Raw genomic sequence first — 21,151 nt, 5'->3', positions numbered from 1 at the left:
CTTATAGATGGGACCATTGCATTTCCCTTCAGGGGGGAAGGAAAGCAGTATAAAAAAAAGGGTATGAAAAAAGATCATCAGATGATTGGCGCTGCCCGGAATCGAACCGGGGCTGGCACGGCCACAACGTGACGTCCTACCACTAGACCACAGCACCGGATTTTTGATTTTGCGTTTCATTTATGCTACACAAGACAACCTCAATTCAATACTTGGTTGAGCACACCGAATTTATGTCAGTGCATTCCAGCATTTTTGTCCAATGGAAAACTGGTGCTTCGTCGACGATGTAGTCCTAGGCTGGTGGATTCTGTTGTACTAATTACTTCCTCATGTTGCGTTGTGATACCTTTAGTCTTCTGATTTACATTACCCGGCAACCACTGGACCCAAGTTTTCAGCAAAGTAAAGGCGACAATGAGGCAACAATGCGAAGGCCAGACGTATAAGTTGATAGTACTATCTGCATGGGAGATGCCAAAAATGCGATAAGTTGACTTGATCAGGCCTTCAATAAGTGAGTAGTCAACTTTTTATACGCCCTGACACCCTCCAGGAGCTCGTCAATTTCAATCTGTTCGTTCTCTCCATGGGCCACGAGGATTGAACCAGGCCCGTATAGGTACTTTTTATGATCTCCCTTGAATCGAGGGACATCTGTTCCGTATGACACTGGTGCTGTTTCGAACCCTGTAATCCGTCAGCAGGATTCGGAGAAAGGTATGGTTGACAACCTCCGACATCATGATCTAGCAACGTCTCCAGATACTCAAACTTGAATTCCAGTCTGACATGTGGATGCTTCGCAACAACCTCCGAGACAATCCTCTTGCACTCGGCCATATCTGTCGCCACACGGACGGCGCATAGTGCTGTGCTGGAAGCCGGGACGATATTATAGCTGACGCCTCCTTCAACCTTGCCGATGTTGAACGTCGACGGACCCAGTAACGACGACTCGGGGAATTTCGTACACAACAACTCACTCAGGACTTCCACCAGAGCGGTATTGGCGTTGATACCGTGATGTGGGTACCCGGAATGACTGAAAGCATTAGCTTCAGTAGAAACATATCAAAGCAGACCTACCAAGCCTTCCCCTCCCCAATCAACTCAAACACCAAATGTCCCTTATGCCCAACAACCAATTTCCCCTCGGTCGGCTCCCCAAACACCACGCCCTCAAACTTCAAATCGTGATCATTCGCGGCAATCATCCCAGGACCTCCCTTCTCCTCGCCCACAACAAACAACAAACCGACATCGCCTTCCTTGACGGCTCCCTCCGCACGCAGCTCCTCAAGCGCACAGATCTGCGCAGCCATGGGACCCTTATCGTCGCAGGCGCCGCGGCCGTAGATGGTCGAACCTTCGACGCGCAGCGGGATATGCGGCGGGACGGTGTCCATGTGCGCGGAGAGACAGGCTCGCACCCTGCGCGTGGACCCTAGGTACGCGTAGACATTTTCGCGCGTTGAGCCTGGGGCGATGGGGATGCGTTCGACGGTGTAGCCGAGGGAGGAGAGGTGCTTGCCGAGCCAGCGGGCGATGTCTTGTTCATGGTCGCTGGTGCTGGGGACCTGGATAAGGGATTGGAGGAGGGCCACCACTGGAGCTTCGGACATTTCCTATCTATCTCTGTAATTGCTGTTTAGAATATGTGTTGTGTTGTGTCTGCTATGGTGGGAGGAGAGGTTGATGCGGGGAGGACGTTGCGTGCGGGGAGATTTCGTCATTGCATGTGTTATCGCTCATAGTATGGAGTAGATGATAACACTTTACTGATAAAGAGGTAGAAGAATCCGGAGCACCGTCGGACATTACGTCGTCGGTCATAAGTAACAAAAGAAGGAAAAGATAGACACTCGTGGCTGAAACTCGCGTTGTGCTTGGTGGATTGCTTCTGCAGTAGCCTGTTGATTTACCCCGCCACTATCGTTGATCCCTGAGTATTTATCTATCTGGCTTCACCACCTCTTTCTTTCTAGCGAAGCAAACAGATCAATTGTACAGTACTCATCATGGCGTCTCTTTCTCTTGAATCTCAAGCTGAACCCGATTCAACTGAGCAGCATATCTTCAACATCCTCAATGACTATCTTCAGCCTTCTAGCACAACCCCTCCCAGTGAGGCCGCACAAGCTATCCACGCCTTGACACCAAAGGCAGCTTCAACACAAGAAGAGGATTCTGAACTGGAGGACTTCCTCTGGTCCACATGGGGAACTATCATCAAGATTGCCAAACAGATTGATGACAATCATCCCTCGCAAGACCGACTGGTCGACGTGATCCACGCTCTGACCGAATTACCGCCAACAACGGTGTCAATCTGGGGTGTAAGTGTCGTCTTCCTCTGAAGCAAAATATACTGACAGTGCAGTCCGAAAATCGCCTATGGAAAGACCTGCCCATCCTCGGACCAAGCCTGAGAGAATCCTGGGATCGTGCGTGCCCTTCTCCGTTAATAGTGCTACATTACTAACTGTCACAGCACCCACGTATACAAAACCCAACGACCCAGAAATCACCGAGTGGATTAACCTACAAGCCTTCACGGCGCGGCTGATGAGCAAATGCGACCCATCCCTTTCTCTCCTTGGCGTCTGGAGTCTGCGGTCGGGATTGGAAGAGGAACTGTCGGACAGGGAACTCGAGGGGGAAGTTGCCGCGGCAGCGATGTGGATGGTGTATGGTGGTGAGAACTTGTTCAGTCAACTGACAGACGCGGTGCAAGACGAGGAGATGGAGCGCTTGATGATGCCGGGGACACTGTATAGCGGACCGGGACAGTTGAGCTTGGAGCGGTGGCAGTTCTGGAAGCGGCGGTTTGGGGAGATGAGTGAACAGATCCAAGCCAATGATGAGACTAAGTGGGTGATTCAGTTGGCTGGGGAGAAGATGGAGAGGATTGAGCAGTAGCTCATCTTCAACTCCGTACAGACGGTGCAAGATGCAAGATGCGATCGCGGAAATTCCCCGCTGTGGTGATGCGTCATCACGGAAATACGGATTATAAATCTCCACTGATTATCTATCCAAATCTTTTTTTTTTCCGCATATGCATACAGCAAATTCTTATCAATATATTACAGACGAGATGAAGCTTCAATTTTCCTCCATCCAATGAAGCGCTCCCTGCAACCCATAACCAAAAATGAGTGACACCGAGGTGGAGGACGGCCTCGATCTCCAGCAAACGCGATCGGGCTGGTCCATCGCCGAAAGCCTCTCCCCACTACGGGAGACGGTCTTCATCTTCGTGATATGCATGGCCCAATTCATGACCCAGGCCGGGCTAGGTAGCCAACTGGCCCCGCTGACCATCATCGGGGAGTCCTTCCACATCACCGACAGCGGCATCCTCAGCTGGTTCATCGCAGGCTACTCCCTGACGGTGGGCACCTTCATCCTCTTCTTCGGCCGCTGCGGCGACTGCTTCGGCTACCACACCATGTTCGTGATCGGCTTCGTCTGGTTCGGCTTCTGGTCCATGGTCGCCGGCGTCAGCGTCTACAGCAACTACGTGCTGTTCATCTTCGCGCGCACCTTGCAGGGCCTCGGGCCCGCGATGCTCCTCCCGAACGGTCTGGCCATCCTGGGCGCTACGTACCGCCCCAGCCCGAAGAAGGACATGATCTTTGCGATCTTCGGCGCGACGGCCCCCAACGGCGCCATCATCGGGGCCGTCTTCGCCGCGCTCTTCAGCCAGCTGGCCTGGTGGCCGTGGGCGTTCTGGGCGAATGCGATCGTTTGCCTGGTGCTGGCGGCGCTGGGGTGGGCGGTGATCCCGCGCATCCACCACGAGCGCGAGAAGCAGGGCATGACTGTGCTCGAGTGGATGCAGGAGCTGGACATCGTCGGGGCGTGTCTGGGTGTCGGGGGCCTGGTCCTCGTCAACGTGGCGTGGAACCAGGCGCCCATCGTCGGCTGGCCAACGGCGTATGTGTACGTGCTGCTGATTATCGGGGCGGTTCTGCTAGGCCTCTTCTTTGCGTGGGAGCTGCGCGTCGCGAGCAAACCGCTCATCCCGTTCCATGCGTTGACGCCGGATGTCTCCTTCGTGCTGGGCTGCGTCGCGTGCGGCTGGGCCAGCTTCGGCATTTGGGTGTACTACTTCTGGTTGTTCCTGGAACATGTCCGCGGTAAGACGCCGTTGCTTGCGGCGGCGCAGTTTGTGCCGCCGGGGGTCTCGGGGCTGCTGGCCTCGTTCACGACGGGGTACCTGATGAGTCGGATCCGGCCGGGATGGATCATGTTGTTTGCCATGGTGGCGTTCACGCTGGGGAATGTGTTTCTTGCGATTGCGCCGGTGCATCAGACGTATTGGGCGCTGACCTTTGTTTCCCTGGTGGTCACGCCGTGGGGCATGGACATGTCGTTTCCCGCGAGCACGGTGCTGCTGTCGAATGCGGTGGAGCGCCGGCACCAGGGCATTGCGGCTTCCTTGGTCACGACGGTGGTGAACTACAGTATCTCGCTGGGACTGGGGTTCGCGGGGACGGTCGAGGTCCATGTCAACCATGGCGGGAAGACTTTCCATGACAGATTGCTGGGATATCGAGCGGCGTTGTACATGGGGATCGGACTGGGAGGGCTTGGGGTCGCCGTGAGTGTGATCTACCTGGTCAAGAGCATCCTGAAAAAGGAGCCACAGGGAGAGGAAAAGTAAATAGCTCATATACAGAGATAGAGCATTAATCCTAATGTAATTAACTACGCGCACATATCAAGCAAAGACCATGATCGTCCGAGTTAGGCAACAGATACCCTGCATAGACGACAAAGATCTAGGGACTAGATTGATAAAGAAATAAGTTGAAACTTGCATAAAAAAGTAAAGAAGGGGGAAAAAAAGATTGAATGACAAGAGTGGGATTCGAACCCACGCCATCATACGATGATGAGGAAACTCTGGGAGTTTGGTATTAAGGTGGACCTTAACCTCACGCCTTAGACCAACTCGGCCATCTTGCCTTTACTGTTTTAGCGAGCAGCTCTATTTAGTTATATGGCACAAATTCTCTCTCGAAGTTTAACCAACATTGACTGCAAGTTCGACTTGATATGGCATGGTGCACCGCATACCTCTTGTTACCAGTCTGGTGGAATCCAGTAATCTCTCCAGGCACCGTTGCCATTATCTGCATCGCGGAATGTTTCAATTCCTCCTTGCACACCCTCTTCACCCACTGTCCATACACCACTTTCGATCAGCTCGGTCCACCGGTCGAATAGCCTTTCCATCCTCTGCGACCGCTGGTCACCTCCAAAGGGATGAAACCAGCCATGTTGAAAAAGATCTGTGAATGAGCCTGTCTGGACTAATTGACCATCACTCATCCGCGCCCCATCCACATCACGCGTATCAGGTCGTAAAGCAAATGGAAGCAAAAGGCGGAATCCTGCCTCCTCTGTATCGGGGTAACTTCGGGATGCAGGCTCGCTATACAATCCCGCAAATACAGGAGCACCGATGCTCATAGGCGGATCTTCATTGTGAACATATTGGAAGAACAGGCCTCGTAATTCCATGCTGAAGTCCACAGTTCGGCCTGATGCTGCAAAAATCAAGACTGCTGGCATGGTTCCCTCCTCGCAAGGCAAGCGAGTAAAGTTTTGGCGTCTCGCGAACGCCTCCTTGTCATGCGGGACCTCAAGTCCGGGTGCAATGAATCTGAAGCGCGGGGAATTCATCCGTGTCAGAACCGAGCGAATAAAGCATTCCTGCGGCACAGATGCCGCGTCTAGTTCTGTATCTGTGAAGAGAGGCCCAGTTACAGGTAGAAGTGAGCCGGCGGGCATTCGTGATTCGACCGCGACTAGGTAGCGATCAATCGCGGCTACAGTGTTATCAACCTGGGCGTCGCAATAGGGAAGCCACGACCACAACCCAAGCTGGGATCGGTGCTTAGAGTCGCACTCCGGCAGCCCGGCAACCACCTTGCCTAGACGAATCAAGGAGATCCAGTGGGTAAGAATAGTCTCCAACGGGAACCAGAATTCCTCGTGTTCATCAACAGGCGTCACATTTTCAGTGTCGTCGATGGTCAAAGGGAACGAGGCCCTATGGAGCTGCTGGTCGTAGACGACCCCGAGACAATGAGAGCATAGATCAGGCGTGGTATTATAGATTATGACAAAGCGCGCTTTCCCTTCATCTTCGAGCTCATTGTCTTCCATAAAAAAAGTTCCATCGCAGGGGTCCATTGCGAGACCAACGATCCAGTAGAAGAGCCCCGGTTGAGGATCGTAGATCATATCCAGGAAAGAGCTGAGGGATGGATGCAGGAGCTCACGGTTTGCATCTCGATCCGGATTCCGGTCGCTGAAGAACCATTTCTCTTCACTTAGCGCATCGAGGTCGGGCGTGTCTCGTCCGTGGCGGGCCATCCACGCATATGCGACCAGGTAATTGTGTAGTCTGGCACAGCGCTCATAGTCGAAGGTGCCGTCATTGCGTGCTGGATTGTCGTCGGAAACCAAAGCGTCCTCGATATCGAGAACTGGCTCGACCGTCATGTTTAACGCCATGGCGATGTTATTCAGGAGGTTGAGATCAGCAGAGAGTGACACAGCCAGAGCTAGGAGAGAACAAGGTTATGAGTGTATGTAAGTACCGTACGACCAAAATTACCGGGAGGTATGAAATGAAACAAGGACTTCCGTACATGCTAGTACTGAGGGAACGAATTGAAGTAGTTGATTGAAGAACTATCCCGAGATGGCTGTTGAGAGCGTCACTCAGCCTGAGGGCTAGTATTAGCGTGTTACAGCGTGCGTATTCTGAGATGACCTGGTTTACCATACAAAACAAAAGGAGGAGTGGGTAGTTGCTAGTTATAAGTTGTAGCATACCCTCCGTTGTATAATGGTAGGCTAATATGGGAAATTGAGTTCCATGTTTACACAAATCCTTCATTTCAACGGCTATTGGCTATTCCGAACTCCCCTGGGATCCTACACGCCGGACGTTGGGCCCAAGTATTTCAAGGGCAAGGGACGGAAGACACTGGAGGAGATCAAGGAGAAGTTGAGGGTGCAGAGGACGGGCAATATCCATCAACCTTATGGCAGTTACCTCCGTGATGCCTGGATATTCATGTCGATCATCTGTGTCCCGTGTACTTGGTTCAGTCGTACGTTGTCGGGGCATATTTACGTAGGATCCGTGGCGCTGAGATAAAAAGGGGTATAGGTCAGGCGACGGCAGCCATGAAAGGAGTTACGGAGATTCTTTAACTCAGGGTTAGAATAAAGGAGTCAGTCCATGGGTCACATTCTCTCTTCCGTACAGATTTCGATTTTTCCAAATTATAACCTCATACCGAATCCGAAACGGGACAAACTCCATCAGCCATCAAACAACACCCACAAACGGCGCACTCATATAAAGCTGCTCGAACCTATTCATCACCTGCGTGGGAATCTCAGCATCGATTCCCCCACTCCACCCCATCACGTCCTTCCAATCCTCCACAACATCAGCCAAGCCCAGGATCTTCTTTCCGGTTCCGTCATCACCCAGGTCCGTGGCAGCTTGCCAAGCAGTTTCTGCAAGCTTCCACAGGATCTCGTTGTCGGAGGCTACGCCGGCCGGATGCGGCTGCGGCGTCCAGGCGTCATTCGCCCAGGCGAGAGTGGAAAGAAATGCAGGACGGTAGGTGTCGCTGTCGTCTGGCAGCACAGGGAGGGAGTCCGCGGCCAGGGCGTCGAATGGCTGGATGGGGTCTAAAGGAAGGAAGGGTTTCGGGGCGATGACTGAGATGCCCATGATACGGTCGGTGGTTAGATCGGCGGAGTGGTCGAGAAGGGCATCGTTGCCATTGTGGGTTAATAGAGGGTCGGAGTTGGGGTCGTCTATTTTTTTTTTTTTTTGTCCTGTTAGTTAACCGTGTCTAAGATGGAATGTAACAATGCACAAAAAGAAAACATTAGACATAACATACAACTGCCCCAGGAAGCCTGCGGAACTTTTTTATAGACCTCCTTACAAGTGAAAGTCCCCATCGCATCGTCATGCCCCTTGATGGTGATCTTCATGGCAGATGTTATATGCTCATCCGGAATCTTGCGACTGGGATCTGGAGCTGTGAGATGCATAGGTTTTGAATATATCCGAGTCTTGGTAGTCACCGGCGAAACACCATTGACATCTGCCGACTCGATGGCAAATCGCGACTGTACTCTGCAGATAAATCCCTGGGATTTGACTTTCCACGGCTCTCCCTCGGGGACATCCGTGCTCTCGCCGCCGCTGTTGATGATTTGTCGACCGGCCTCGATCGACAGAACGTGGTCACTGTTCGTGCTTCCAGTGGGAGTGGTATGAGGCGCTTCCTGTTGCAACAACAACTGATAGAACTGGGGTAGAGTGAGCGCAGCCTGATCGACTCTGTCATTACCGAAATGGATACTGAATCCAAAGACCCAGAAGTCGACCCAGACCTCACCGCCGAAGGGTGGGCCGTAGAGATTCAGGGCGGCTCCGATGTGGACGTTGATGTGGATCGTGCAGATCCAGAGATCGAGCGTAAACTCCACACCGACCTGGACACCGACGTCGCCGACGAAATAGAATGGTTTGTATGTCATCAGGAAGTCGGCCCACGCGTCGAAATATGCATGCAAGGGGCCCTGTGATCCGGTCAATATTGCTGAAGAAGAGGAAGAACAGAAAGGGGGTTAAGCATACCAGATCCAGACACGCAGAGAGCAATCCACCGCCCATGCAGACCTTTGGCGTGATTGCAAAATACGCTTGGCCGGTGATATTGAGCCCACCGCCCACGTACCATTGAATTTGGAGCCGATCCGGTCTTGGATAATGGTCGGGGGGCTGGAAGGCGGCATGGTAGCCTCCAATGGTGAACACCCAGTCGCCTTCATGCTGGGATCCTTGAAACCAATAGCAAAGGGCAAACCCGCCGCTCAGATGGCACATTGGGTTCAGCACGTACGAGTTTGGCGTCAGGCTGCCTTCTACGCGCATCGTCCCCGCGTGAAAATCGATCGCGGCCGCCAGCCCGAGCTCGACATACAAGAACGACTCCCCAGGGGGTAGCGGTTTCCCGTCCGTGGCAGCAGGCATGGAGGCAGCCGCTTTGGCAAAGAGACCCAGACTGACATACGGATTGAACTCCAGCACGACAATCGCATTGACACTGAGGATCTGGAAAGCTTTCACCTCCAGACCCGCCGCAAGCCAGATACTGCCATTCCGCATCGACACCCACCCAGGACTGGGGTTTTGCGCGCCATCCGAGGTCAGGGCCTGCAGCAACTCCACAGGATCGGTGGTGGAGAGACCCGATGGATTGCTCACGAATGGAAAAGACGGAAGCTCAGGCAGAGACGGGAACCGCAACGCAGAATTATAGCCAAAACCAGCCGTGATGCCGGAAACCTCGGCAAACTCGAACTCAATAAGGGGACCATCGAGTTTGGCGAAGACAAAGACCGATTTGAACAACATACTGCCGGTGGCATCCTTGAGTTCACCGTATGAGCCAACCGCTAGGAAGCTATAGGGTTCGAATTGGAAATCGACCCCGCCAATGTACTTTGTCATGGTGTCGGTGGACAGATCTTCGAAGATTCCTGCAAGTATCATCGGTGGCTCGGCATAGCTACATTCCATGCCCTGTAGAGAAACACTGAGATGTGCTTTGTACAGAGTCCGAAGATCGATGCCCTGTGAGAACTGCAGGCCAATGCTGAACCCGAGAAGCGCAAATTCGATAGGCCCGAGCTTGACTGTTGCGTCGAATACGATGTGCAGCGTGCTGTCACTGTATCGCAAGCCAAAATTCTTGACGGACAGTGGCCCCTGGTGGGAGTCCAGTTTCGCCATGGTCGTGCCGCCGGACGGCTCAGCCGGTCCTAAATCACTTTGTGGTCCTGGTGTCTGCGCGGCATGCCCGAAGACATAATCCAGGAGAGCAGATTGCCCGGCCGGTACACTCTTGTCCTGGCCAACGACCAAGAAATGCGACCCTGTCACCAGCAATACATCACTTCCTGCGGGTTTGGGCTTTGTGTCGTGGACGTAGATGCGCTGTGGTTCTGGGATCGAGTTGATACAGGTGATATCATCCCGAGTCAGGCCTACATTGCTGTCATCGTGCACCCAGATATAATCTAATTCATCAAAAGGTTTCTGAATCTTTCCCACCAGAGGGATGGACGAGATGTCTCCCCACGGTATAGAGCCGACAGTAACCCGGAGGAGACGCTTGGTAGCAGCAGGTTTCGGCGCCCCACTTCCTGTGGTGACGGTTGGTTCCTTGATTTGAATCAGGCTGCAAGTGATATCCGGATCGTCTCCATTGCCCTTCAAGAAGAGCGTCAAGACAGCCGTGATATAATTGGCGGTTTTGTCCATATTGAAAGTCAGCCGTGTTCCGTTCTGCGAGGAGTCCGCAGAGCTGATGCGGAAGTTCGCAAAGTTCGGAATCATGTCAGTGACCGCTGAATCGGGCATCACGGCTTTCAAAACCTGGATAAACGTTGTGTCAACTCCAGGAGACGCCTGCAGCGTGCACACGATGGACCAGGCCTTTCCTGCTTGCCAGGTGAAATCCATGCTGAGCTGAAAGACGTCGAGGATAAGAACCGCCTCGGCCTGGAATTGACTGCCTTTGCCCGACGACGAGTAGATATAATCCAGGTTCAGCGAGGAGATGGAAAAGTGCTCTGCCAGATCCATCACCGACTGTCGGTCTCCACCGGGGAACAAAGACACCAGCGTCCCCATCGTCACACTTCGCAGGCCGCCATGCAAGTGCCAAGTGCTATCTTCTGAGTCGTTTGAGACGTAATCAATGGAGGCTAGTAGTGTGGCATTGTCTTTGGGAGTGTGGCCTAGCATGGAAATCTGGGCGGAGAAATTCACAGTGCTGGATGCATTCCGGGCGGAGTGCCCTGGAGATGCGGGTTTGGCAAAGTAGTATGCAGCTCCCAAGGTAACGCTGTCGAGGGCGAAATGCTCTGGTTGAATAGTAGGATCACGGATGAGGGTGCCGGAGATGTACAAGTTATCCGAGCTGAGCGAGACCTCCAGGTCGAAGACCTCTAGATTCAGCTCCGCTGGGACGTTAACCACCTGGAGATCCGGAAACAGGGCCGAGAGATGAAGGAAGTTGCGGTACTCTGGAGGCACGCCGTCGTTGGTCTGGAAATCCTCATAAATCGGATCAAACCGGAGAGGAAGAGAGGATTGCAAGTCAGCGGCAAAGACTGGAGTCCACAGAGAGCCGGACACGATGTGTTTTGGCTCGGACGTGTTGTATGTGTATGTAAACTGCCAGAATCAGCAGCCTTTCTTTTTCTTAGCAAAATGCGTTCATATCAGGGGAGAACTCACAATGAAGGCAACCTTCTTATCTGCTGCATTACCTGGATCCTTACCAAAATCAACCTCCAACACGAACTTGACGCGAAACATGAGGATACCGCTGGTGTCGAGCATGACTTGCACTTCTCTCACCGATGGCAAATGACTCGACACGGCCGCAAGCCAGTTCGATACATCATTGACAGCATTCGCCTCCACGGCGTCCAAGTGCAACGCCGTGATGAGCCAGGCAAAAATGTCGGAGAGACTGCCACTGCGCGGCTGAAGCACGAGTGTGGTGAAGCTCGGATCGAAAATCAACACCGCATCGACTGGGGAAGCCGCGTTGTTCTGGACGACGGATACTGTGGTCGTTACCATCAGCTCCGAATCGACATAAAGTTCGAAGTCGCCTGGGATCTCGAAGCGAGTCACGGTCCGTTTCAGAACGAGCTTGGGTTCGGAGAAGGTGATGTTTGTCAGATGGAGGGTAGTCATCCAGCTGTTCCACGTTACTGGGTCACTAAATTTGAACTGAAGACGCATCACCGTGCGGTAGGAGGCGCAAGGCGTGAACCAGATGGCGTTCCGCGTGCCCGGAGTGAAGTCAGGGACGATTGGAAACGCGGACGAGAGGCCCAGGAGAACCTGATTTTCGATTCCCATGAAATCCAGGACCCTGTCCAATGTCCAGATGGCAGCGAGATCGTGCTTCTCCAGGCCGAGAATCAAAGTATTCTGATCGACTTGGAAGCCAATGGGTGGAATGACCGGGAGGTCGTTGCTGTGGAAGGCCAGTGCAATCCCCTCGGTGCTGAAGGTGAGCGCCCAAGGGTCGATAGTGCTGATAGTAAAGGATGATACTGGAGAACTGGACGGATCCGACTGGTGTCTAACGGCCTTGACGGACGTTGCTCCGATGGCACTGGAAAGCCAGAAAAACCATTCATCGCAGCCTGCCTCCGTGGTCCCATCGAGGAGGGCCTGCCCTGCGGAATCTGGAGCAGCCGAAAGGGCAAGCACTCCGGTGTTCAGGCTGTCAATCAAGTTGTTGAGACTTGCCTGGTCTCCGGTGTGGGAGAGAGAAAGAACATTGGATGCCGAAGTGACAATGGCCGCGTCAATGCAAATATAATATCCGGAGGTTGGGTATGTGACTGGAGTCTCGTCTGCCGGTGTTGCCGCTGCCACTGCCACTGCCACTTTACCAAATGCGCCGCTGAAGGGTTGCTGTAGGCCGCCGGCTTCCACACCTTTATCTCCTTCTTCTAGATCGGCAGGCTGCATCGCATTTTTCACCTCATCCTGGGCACCGCTTATCTGCACTTGCCTCGCCAACATGGCCTTCCTGGCTTGCTCAATTCGGATCTGTGTCGCCTCTTTTGCCCGCACGGCTGCCCTCGCCGGTCTGGGGTTGGTCCGCACAAACGAGACTGCCTTGGGCGGCCTACGCACTGTTTTCTTCTTCCTTCCTGCTTGCTGCTTGAACCAGAAGTCCTTGTTTTGGGTCACCACCTCGCCGTCCTCATCCGGTGCGGCCCGCGTCCGGACAAGTTGATAAAAAATGGATTGCATGGAGAACGGATCTAAAAGCATTGAGCCAGTTTCCTTTTCCCTTCCATTCGGCCCTAGAACCTGCGTTGGGGGAGCTTACCCCAAATATTTTGCCGCGCTGTGACATCGCTAAGATTCCGCCAGGCATCGTGAACCTTCAAAACAAGGTAATCCAACCCCACCTGGGGCGTGTCCGTGTAGGTCGCCATGAATTCGGTAAAGGTGAAGCCAGTCCATGCACTACTACCGGTGAAGGCGCTGATGAGGTTGCCCAGGCTCGTCTGGAAGGCTTGAATATCTTTGGACTTCGTCGGAATGATGGCGCTGGCTACGGGCTGATTTGCTTTGGCGCTGGTCGAGACCGTGCCTGAAGCGCTAACCACTGCGTTCAGATAGTAGGGATACACCATTGAGTACAGCCGCATGGGACCGCGCAGTGTGGTTGTTCGTATATATGCGTCGAGCCAGAGTATAATCTCCCAACCTAGGAATCGTTAAAAAAAGAATACAGGGGCATGGGAAACCTCAAAATGAAATAGGGCTCGACACGACTCACGAGGGTGATAGTAATCATCATACGCCGAGACAATGATCGATCTCGGGCAGAGCGAGCTAAAGAGGGTTGTTGGGGTCGACGACGCTGATCCATGATGGCTCAGTTTGACGGCTCCGATCCTTGAAGTGGATTCAGGCGGCCCAGCAATCCACTTGACCAGCGGAATCTCCTGTGTCCAGAAGGCATCGCCGCCCATAAAGTGCCCAATAACACCGGTGTCGACCCAGATGACGACGCAGATAATGGAGGCTGCATTGGTGGTGTCGGCTTCATCCTTGACCTCCGGGCGGTTGACCATCCGAAGCACAGGGCGATGGGGGCGCACCGGCACTGGGGGGTTGGAGGGCAAGGTAAAAGATGGCGATGGAGCCCGGGGAAGCGTCCGGGAGGAGGAAGAGGGGGCCGGCGGGACAATGTTCTCTCTTTGACAACCCACGATGGCGAGGGCCGGCCTTCCGCCCGGGCATCCACGCAGTTTCAGTGCCACTGCAAGGTCTCTGGGCGTTGCGAAGGTCGCCTGCACGAGGGGAGTGGCCGGGTTGCCAGCCCAGACATCCGTGAACAGGTCACGGCCGATGTTCTCGACGTAGGTACTCCGGAGAAGGGCTACCTTGCCCATCCACCATCGATCTCCAAAGACGGCGAAAGGAGTCACATCTACTGCCAAGTAATGGATCAAGGCCTCCTCCTGCAGCTCGAGCAAACTATGCGGGGCCTTTTGCGGAGGGATCGGAGTCCAATATGGCACATACACGGTGGTCAGGGGTGGGCCCCGGGCTCCCGACGCGGTATCTGGCCCATAACGTAGAAAGGAACAGCGGTTCTTGGCCAGAAGCTGATCCTTGTGTCCTCTATTCACGACATCGTTGAGGATCGCTTGTTGGAGATCCTGCTCCATCGCGCAGACGATGCCGCCATAGTGGTCCTGATCCCAGTGGGTGATGACAATCGCGTCCAACATAAGCGTGGTATCACCATCGGGGAGGCGATACCGACGGCGGCATCCAAATTTAATAAATTTGTTAATGGTCTCGACGGCGCGCCCGCGGAACCAGGTGGGATATCCCCCGTCGATCAAGACGGCCTTGACGATCTTGGGCAGGCGAGTCGAGTCGGAGAGGTCGACCTGGAGGACAATCTCGCAGTCGCCGACGCCCACGTTAAGGTGGATGGTATCCACGCCAAAGTTGGCCATGATGGTGACTTGGATTAGATCGATATTGCGACAAGTGGTCCCATCAGTCACCCAGTGGGCAGCCCGAGGCTATAATCCAGGCCACTTTCTGTCCTGGGCTGCCTGAACGATGGCAATTCCTGACGTTGACAATTCCTGACGTTGACGTGGGACTGTCTGCATGCGGATGATCAGAACGCATCCAGGCCACGATAGCCGACCAATGCATTTCTTCCTTGTATTTTATGATACGGTTTTAAAAATCATTCACGTCATAGCCTATTATAGTCTTTATAGATAGATAAACTCTCAGACCGCATGCAGCTTACTAGGTCTGGTGATACACTGACAATCTAGATTCCCATTTCAGCCGATGTAAAGACCAGGTTCTAGGCTTCTAGCCTTTGTTACTTATTAAATATTAAACTGAAAGGGCACTGTATGTAGTACGGACCCAGTTTGAAAATAAAACAACCAATACCAGCACCACCCATTTTGCTCTTGTCAAGACTCTCGCGGATATTATATAGGGTGGCAGAAATGCATCATCGTCGCAATTCCTATTCCCATTTCCTCAGGGCCCTTCTCTCCCTCATCCCGCTGACCCTGTTGGCGGTTTCCTTCGCCTACGCCATCAAAGCAACCCTCAGCAACGCATGGGTCTGGCGCGAAAACATCACTCACGACTTTCCGGCTCAAGATCATGGACCGCTGCACCGGTCCCCCTTCGCCCACTGCAGCGACTACCTGAACAGGACCACCAATGTCTGGCATGAGGAGTGTGACCGGTTCACCGCTCCAGGCAGATCCTGCGATGCTGACAATGGGGACTCGGATGCGTTTTGTCAACAGCTGAATCTGACAGCTAGACTGCTCATCGTGGGATGTACATTTGCCGGAGTGGCGATGGTGGTGTCGCTGGGGATGAGTATTTTCTCTGCTGTGGATTGCTATTCATTATTGCCAGAGGAGAAAGAGAGGACCGAAAACACGACCACGAGTGATTTGGACAACACCAACGCCGAGGCACAGCCGGACTCCATGGTACACCGAAGAAACCTTTGGCATGTCAGATCGTCTATCCGCCTAGACAGAATCCTACATATCGGCGTCCGTCTGTTCGGTCTTATCGCGGCGTTTGCCCTCTTTCTTGCCGCAATGATCGGAGGCAATGTTCTCGTCAACGTCAATCCGCCGAATGGAGATTTCGCCAGCGGCAGCGGCACAACCGCACTGGTTGCAGGATGGAGATTCGATGTGGGCTACAAGTGGGTGAGCGTGTCGTGGGTGGTGGCTTTGTCGGGGGTTGTCGCGATGGATCTCTTAGTGAGAAAGTAGATAATAACTTAAAAACACTTGGAACGAGGATATGGAATGGAAAGTGCCATGCTATTCAAAAAGGTTACCCAGAAATATGAATCACGCCTCGTCTCATTTCTTCCCGTCGATATTCATAGCCTTCATCATCTGGAGATATCCCTCCACCGCCGTATACGGACCCCCTTCGAGCCGTGCCTTACCGTCCAACGCTTCAATGCCCACCCCATTCCACTCCGTCTCCCTCTTCCCCTTGCCATGTCCGTCATCTCCGGCACGATCGTCGACAAAGAACGGCTGCAGCCAGCGCCAGTCCGCACTCTGGATGGCCGGGATGGGAATGCCCGTGCCCGGAGGAGCCGTGCCATGCGATCCCGCGGGGATCTGGCTCTGAGGCACCGGAGGCGCTGATTGATCCAGTTTGCGCGCGGTCCTGTAGCTGTCATGCAGAGAAGGACTCGTGATGACCAGCGGTCCCAACGAGAAGAACGTCGTCATCCGCTGCAGCGCCAGCTGCACACTCCACGGTGGCAGCTGGAGAGAAGCAATGGGCAGAATGCCGCTGTACGCATGGATCGCAGTGAATGGATCTGTAATGGCCGTGACGACCTTCATGGCTCCCATCCGCTGGCCATGCATCGCCGCCGGATCTAGCGTGTTCGGCAGCTTGTACGGCGACAGAGTCAGCCAGCGAGGGGTGGTCGCATCGTCGATTCGTGCCGTGGACGGCCCACTGGGGAAATACGTATACAGCGTAGAGAAATCCGCCTCGAAGCCTGGAGCCGGACCGCTCCACGTCTCGTCGTGCGAATTGAACGTGTTGCCCGCCGCATCGTAGAACCCGACGAGGCCGTCGTAGACGCGGTCGGCGTCGCCGAGCTTCACGCTGAATTGGTAAGCCAGCAGTTCCTTTTCCGGCGGTGTGGTGTTCGTGGTGGCCTGGTTCTCAAGAGGATCGGTCGCCAGTTCCAAAGACACTCCAATATTCACGAGGGCCAGTGGCTTGCCCGTGATGGCGGCCATGTATTGAGCGTAGTCCGTCGGGGCCTCCGGGACGGCGTCCAGGCCGGATCCGATGGATGCGAGAAAGTCGTGCAGGGTAGACGCATTGCGGAGCGACTCGGCAAAACTGTTGAGCTGCGACGTGCTTCCCACGGACGAGGGTTGATCAAACGGCGCCCATTTCGGTAGCGCCGTCGCGCCATTCACCCCGCCCACTCGCACCTCGCGGTAGAACGTGCCGTCCGGCAAGAAGATCTGAACGCCCTCTTCAACGTAATTGAACACCAGCCACCCCCAGATGGGCGACTCCCACTCCGCGGCAGGACGGAAGGGGGGGTCGGGAACGGCGGCCGTGGGCTCGTCGCGGATCAGAAACGCCGTGTTCAGACGGGCATCCTGGTTGATTGACGGCGGCATCTGCGCAAACTGGCAGTCGGTTCGGGTTTCTGACGGAAAGATAACGTTGGCTTCCGTGGTGGTCTTCCACAGCTGCGGCTGGTAGTATTCGCTGAGCACCGGGGAGAATGCCGGCGGAGCGACGCTCGAGCGGGGATCAATGGCACTCACGGCCTGGCCAAATTTATCAATGACGTTAAGCTTGGTGAACATGAATTGGCCGTGGGTCACCGGCTTCATCGGCGAATGCGTCTGGTCGAGAAAGGTGACCTGGCCTGCGTACGGCGTCGTGCCCGTCTCGGTGTCCATCAGCGCCACCGCGGTGGAGGTAAACATGCCATCGCTGATCGCTCCAGGCAGGGCCACGATCTGCTGGCCCGGCACTCGGCGCCCGGGCTTCACATGCGTTCCTTCGGCCTGGGTGAGGAGGTGCGTCCGGAACCCGTCGAGGGGAGCAGACATGAATTGCAGCCCGTCGACCGCGTCCGGCAGGCCGTTTCGTTCTTTGTCGTCGGGAATGGCCTGTTTCAACACGCTGGGAGGCGTGCTCAGCAGGACCTGCTTGATGAGCGCCTTGAGCGAAAAGGACGGCTGGGGCAGTATCAAGACCCGCCCGGAGACCACTCTCATGTTGCGGGCATCATAGACTGCAGGATCGCTCAATCGTTTGTCAGGCACAATGCCATATCGCGTCCGTGTGGCGCCCACGTCGAGAGCAGGCACGTTTTCAAACCGCCAGTTCTCCATGGGGATGTGGTAATAGTGCGCCTCCCACTCGAGGAACAACGGAAACCACGGCTGCGTGTCGAGCCATTGGTCTCGAGGGCCCTTCTTGCCATCGGCATGGTCGTTGTACAGTGGAGCGACCTTGCCAGACGGCACTGACGGGGAGGAGCTCTCCCCAGGGTCCGAGGGATGAAGCTGGAAGAATTCCAACATCAGGCGTTCGACAGCTTCCTGCATGGGAGCGGTGGGCAAGATGGCGGCGTCGCGGACTGCTTTCACAAACGGGGCATATGATTTCCAGTCCCCGACCGCATCGCTCGGCATCGTATCCGGTGCTGCTACTTGAGGATGTGTTCGTATCACCAGGTCATCGAGAAAGTCCGCCGGCCAGGGCGACGAGATCCCCGATACCAACAGAGTCGGGTCTCGCAGTGTGAAGAATCGATCTCGCGAGCATTTCTGACAGGGTAACTGGCTTGCCATATCGTCGATCTGTTTCTGAAGGCCAACGGGGCCTCCTGGTTTCCCAAAAGCCGAGTCGATCAAGCCCTGCACTGCATCCGCTTGCTTCTGGTGTTTCGCTTTCAGGGCCTGGATAACATGAGGATCGATGCTGGGCAGAACGGTGTGGTATTCCCACCACATCGCCCACAGCTTCCATCGCTCGAGCCGCAGATCCCGCAGCGTCAGATCCAGGGCTTCTTGGTACACATTGAGTCGATTGAGAGACGTCAACTGCTCTCCGGTGGGCTCTGTAGGCCGTCCCTGGGAATTCTCCCCCACCAGCTGCCAGTGATAACCGCTATCCTTGGCTGGAGCGAAGTTGTGGGCCGAGAGCATGTCCTGGGCCTCATACTGCCCATCAGCGCTCTCCTCTCCCTTCAACAGGATCGACTGCAGAGCCTTGATATCATCTAGCGTTCGCTTCTCGTTCGACTCTGTCGCTGTATCGACATTTGCGCGCATGAACGACAACACCGTGTCTAGCGGTGACGTACCGATCGTCACGGGCACATTTTTGGAGAAGGAATCAGCCAGGTCGTCCGCCGGAATCTTCACCTTGGGACTCTCACCCCTGAAATCAGTCGAGGAGAATTTCACGCCATACATGGAGCCGTGGCAGATGACGCGGGTGCTGTCCGGCTGGTTCAGCCAGTCGGTCACATCCGGGTTCTCCTTCACCGTGGAGTCAAACCGGAATTTGCATCCTTTCATCCTGGTCGCGTGCGTGATGGAAGCAGCCGGAAGCGTGGGATCGACCACGATGTGGAACGGATCATCCGCAATGTTCGCATCCGAGTGCCAGCCGAAGACTTGGTAACTGGCCGTGGCCGATGACAATTTCTTCCTGGGCGCCTGCGGGTGGTTGGCATCCGGGGCATATGTGAAGTCGTCGACCATGGAGAAGACATTTCCATTGTGTGGAACGTAGTCTGGGAATAGCTGATTCGAGGAGTTGAGGACCGATACTGGCACTCGCTTGGGAAGTTTATCTTCCTTCCACGGCGTGGGCTTCAGCGCATCGTCCACTTTGTAGCCGATGAATATTTCCGCCTGGCCTTCCAGATCGTCGAGGGATCCCTGGATAAACGGGGACACGTCCACCTCCAAATCCACACCTGAGCCCAGATCATCGATGTTCATCAGCCGATCGCTTTCGACCAGGAACGCATGGAATGGAGATACTCGGGCTTTGGCTTCTGGCGGTAGCACCGTGTCCATGTGCAGCCGCCGGATGATCAGCCACCTGTTCGGCGCAGATCGATATACGACCGCTTGCTTGTCGGGATCCACGCTGCCTCCCTGCGGATATCCCGAGGCCGCTCTGCGCATGTCTTCCGCTTCATGGCTCACCGGCTTGCCCTCTGCATCGGTGCCCGTTGTGGCCGTTCCACTTCGGTAGACCCGTGGCAGGATCCAATGCAGATAAACACCAATGCGATTGTCGCGAGTGTGTCCAGTCCCCAAGTCCGTCAGGCGGGAATTAGTTGACACTTTTCCAGCCGCATGAAGGTCAACATGTGGTAGGATGTCTGGTTGGAGATAGTCATATTCCGGCTCCAGCCGGAGGAAGGTGTAGTTGGGCTGTGTGATTGGAGCAATTGTGGATTTGGGCAGTTCATTGCTAGTATCAATCTGTTCAGTGTCCTTTCTTGCGATCTGTTATGTATAGGATTAAACTTGTAGGAAGCAACTAACTGACCAGAGCGAAGGATTGAGCACGAAGGCGTCGATCTTCATCGGCACGCATACTACTGGTGTGGTCGCCATTGTGTTTGCTTTCAATGTGTTTCTTCTCTGCAGACCAAGTAGTTTTTCACTGCATCACTCAACGTAGGTTCACTTGTTGGAGGGGAAATAGTTTCAGAGTTTGGATGGCATCGGGGCGGGACGTTTTTCTCATTATCCCTCTGATCCTGGAGTTTTGCACTGGTTGGCGGAAAGCAACTCGCTAGAACCTGCCATTCTGCAGTTCCCAGGAAAAGCCTCCAAGTTGTGACCGCCTGACCAAGCAGTGTAGTGGCGTTGTTGGATGTTTTCGTTCTATCACGACACCTAGGAAATGGTTTCGGCTGGCCGCATCTGGTAAGTCAGGGCCCAGGCCCGAGGTGACATCCTCAAATACACCAAACTGCCACCGTCAAAGTCTGAACGCGATAAGAGAAGATGGTTTCCACGGTTCTAGCGACAGCCATATGTCACCCTTTCATCAGCCGTGGAACAGCCTGGCCAAGCCAACCTCACTGGTGAATTCATCGGAAGCCTCCTGCATTTCCACAGCCTCCATAATAACTGCGAGGAAGATAGATATGAACAGACTAACATGCTGCACAAAGGAAATATAGGTCTCATGCTAGCCCCGCCTCCCCCAGGATAGTGACGTATAATGTGACCATTGGACGTATCATTTGGCAGAGTGCAAGCTCTTGTCATGTTGGCAGGGCCGCAATGATGTGCCATGAGCCATATAACACTGGTTCTAATAGGGCCAAAGATCATGTACAAAAGGTCCCGCCTTTTCCATCTGTTTAAGGGATAATCGAAGGGCGTCATTCGGAGCGCCTTCCTCCCGCCCCCCATTTTTCTTCAT

At 54.4% G+C, this 21,151-nt stretch overlaps 7 protein-coding genes and 2 non-coding genes across 9 annotated transcripts; 3 read left to right on the top strand and 6 right to left on the bottom strand.

The window, feature by feature from the left end:
• Nucleotides 1–86: 86 nt before the first annotated feature.
• Aspvir_004125 lies at nucleotides 87–157 on the bottom strand. The gene has a single exon. It is a non-coding gene; the product is annotated as a tRNA-His (tRNA).
• Nucleotides 158–502: 345 nt separating this feature from the next.
• Nucleotides 503–1,625, bottom strand: Aspvir_004124 (M20 family metallopeptidase; the record flags this gene model as incomplete). Its single annotated transcript, XM_043267359.1, has 3 exons — nucleotides 503–690; nucleotides 735–1,045; nucleotides 1,090–1,625. The coding sequence occupies 3 exons, from the start codon at nucleotides 1,623–1,625 to the stop codon at nucleotides 503–505; spliced, it is 1,035 nt and encodes a 344-aa protein (XP_043123294.1).
• Nucleotides 1,626–2,021: 396 nt separating this feature from the next.
• Nucleotides 2,022–2,922, top strand: Aspvir_004123 (DUF3632 domain-containing protein; the record flags this gene model as incomplete). Its single annotated transcript, XM_043267358.1, has 3 exons — nucleotides 2,022–2,339; nucleotides 2,384–2,447; nucleotides 2,495–2,922. The coding sequence occupies 3 exons, from the start codon at nucleotides 2,022–2,024 to the stop codon at nucleotides 2,920–2,922; spliced, it is 810 nt and encodes a 269-aa protein (XP_043123293.1).
• Nucleotides 2,923–3,157: 235 nt separating this feature from the next.
• On the top strand, nucleotides 3,158–4,672 carry Aspvir_004122 (MFS transporter; the record flags this gene model as incomplete). Its single annotated transcript, XM_043267357.1, has 1 exon — nucleotides 3,158–4,672. One exon carries the CDS (start codon nucleotides 3,158–3,160, stop codon nucleotides 4,670–4,672), a length of 1,515 nt encoding a protein of 504 aa, XP_043123292.1.
• A 192-nt stretch (nucleotides 4,673–4,864) lies between these two features.
• Nucleotides 4,865–4,977, bottom strand: Aspvir_004121. Its single transcript has one exon. It is a non-coding gene; the product is annotated as a tRNA-Leu (tRNA).
• Nucleotides 4,978–5,094: 117 nt separating this feature from the next.
• On the bottom strand, nucleotides 5,095–6,534 carry Aspvir_004120 (uncharacterized protein; the record flags this gene model as incomplete). Its single annotated transcript, XM_043267356.1, has 1 exon — nucleotides 5,095–6,534. One exon carries the CDS (start codon nucleotides 6,532–6,534, stop codon nucleotides 5,095–5,097), a length of 1,440 nt encoding a protein of 479 aa, XP_043123291.1.
• Nucleotides 6,535–7,360: 826 nt separating this feature from the next.
• Aspvir_004119 (uncharacterized protein) lies at nucleotides 7,361–14,640 on the bottom strand (the record flags this gene model as incomplete). The annotated part of the gene is made up of 6 exons (XM_043267355.1): nucleotides 7,361–7,860; nucleotides 7,950–8,637; nucleotides 8,696–11,302; nucleotides 11,366–12,921; nucleotides 12,990–13,373; nucleotides 13,446–14,640. 6 exons carry the CDS (start codon nucleotides 14,638–14,640, stop codon nucleotides 7,361–7,363), a joined length of 6,930 nt encoding a protein of 2,309 aa, XP_043123290.1.
• A 519-nt stretch (nucleotides 14,641–15,159) lies between these two features.
• Aspvir_004118 (uncharacterized protein) lies at nucleotides 15,160–15,957 on the top strand (the record flags this gene model as incomplete). Its single annotated transcript, XM_043267354.1, has 1 exon — nucleotides 15,160–15,957. One exon carries the CDS (start codon nucleotides 15,160–15,162, stop codon nucleotides 15,955–15,957), a length of 798 nt encoding a protein of 265 aa, XP_043123289.1.
• A 93-nt stretch (nucleotides 15,958–16,050) lies between these two features.
• Aspvir_004117 (uncharacterized protein) lies at nucleotides 16,051–20,331 on the bottom strand (the record flags this gene model as incomplete). The annotated part of the gene is made up of 2 exons (XM_043267353.1): nucleotides 16,051–20,185; nucleotides 20,264–20,331. 2 exons carry the CDS (start codon nucleotides 20,329–20,331, stop codon nucleotides 16,051–16,053), a joined length of 4,203 nt encoding a protein of 1,400 aa, XP_043123288.1.
• Nucleotides 20,332–21,151: the final 820 nt, after the last annotated feature.

Source organism: Aspergillus viridinutans (genome assembly GCF_018404265.1).
Source record: "Aspergillus viridinutans IFM 47045 DNA, scaffold_2, whole genome shotgun sequence".
In the NCBI taxonomy this organism is placed as follows: Eukaryota; Fungi; Ascomycota; class Eurotiomycetes; order Eurotiales; family Aspergillaceae; genus Aspergillus; species Aspergillus viridinutans.
Note: the sequence above shows the minus strand (reverse complement) of the source record. Positions and strands in the feature narration are given on the sequence as shown.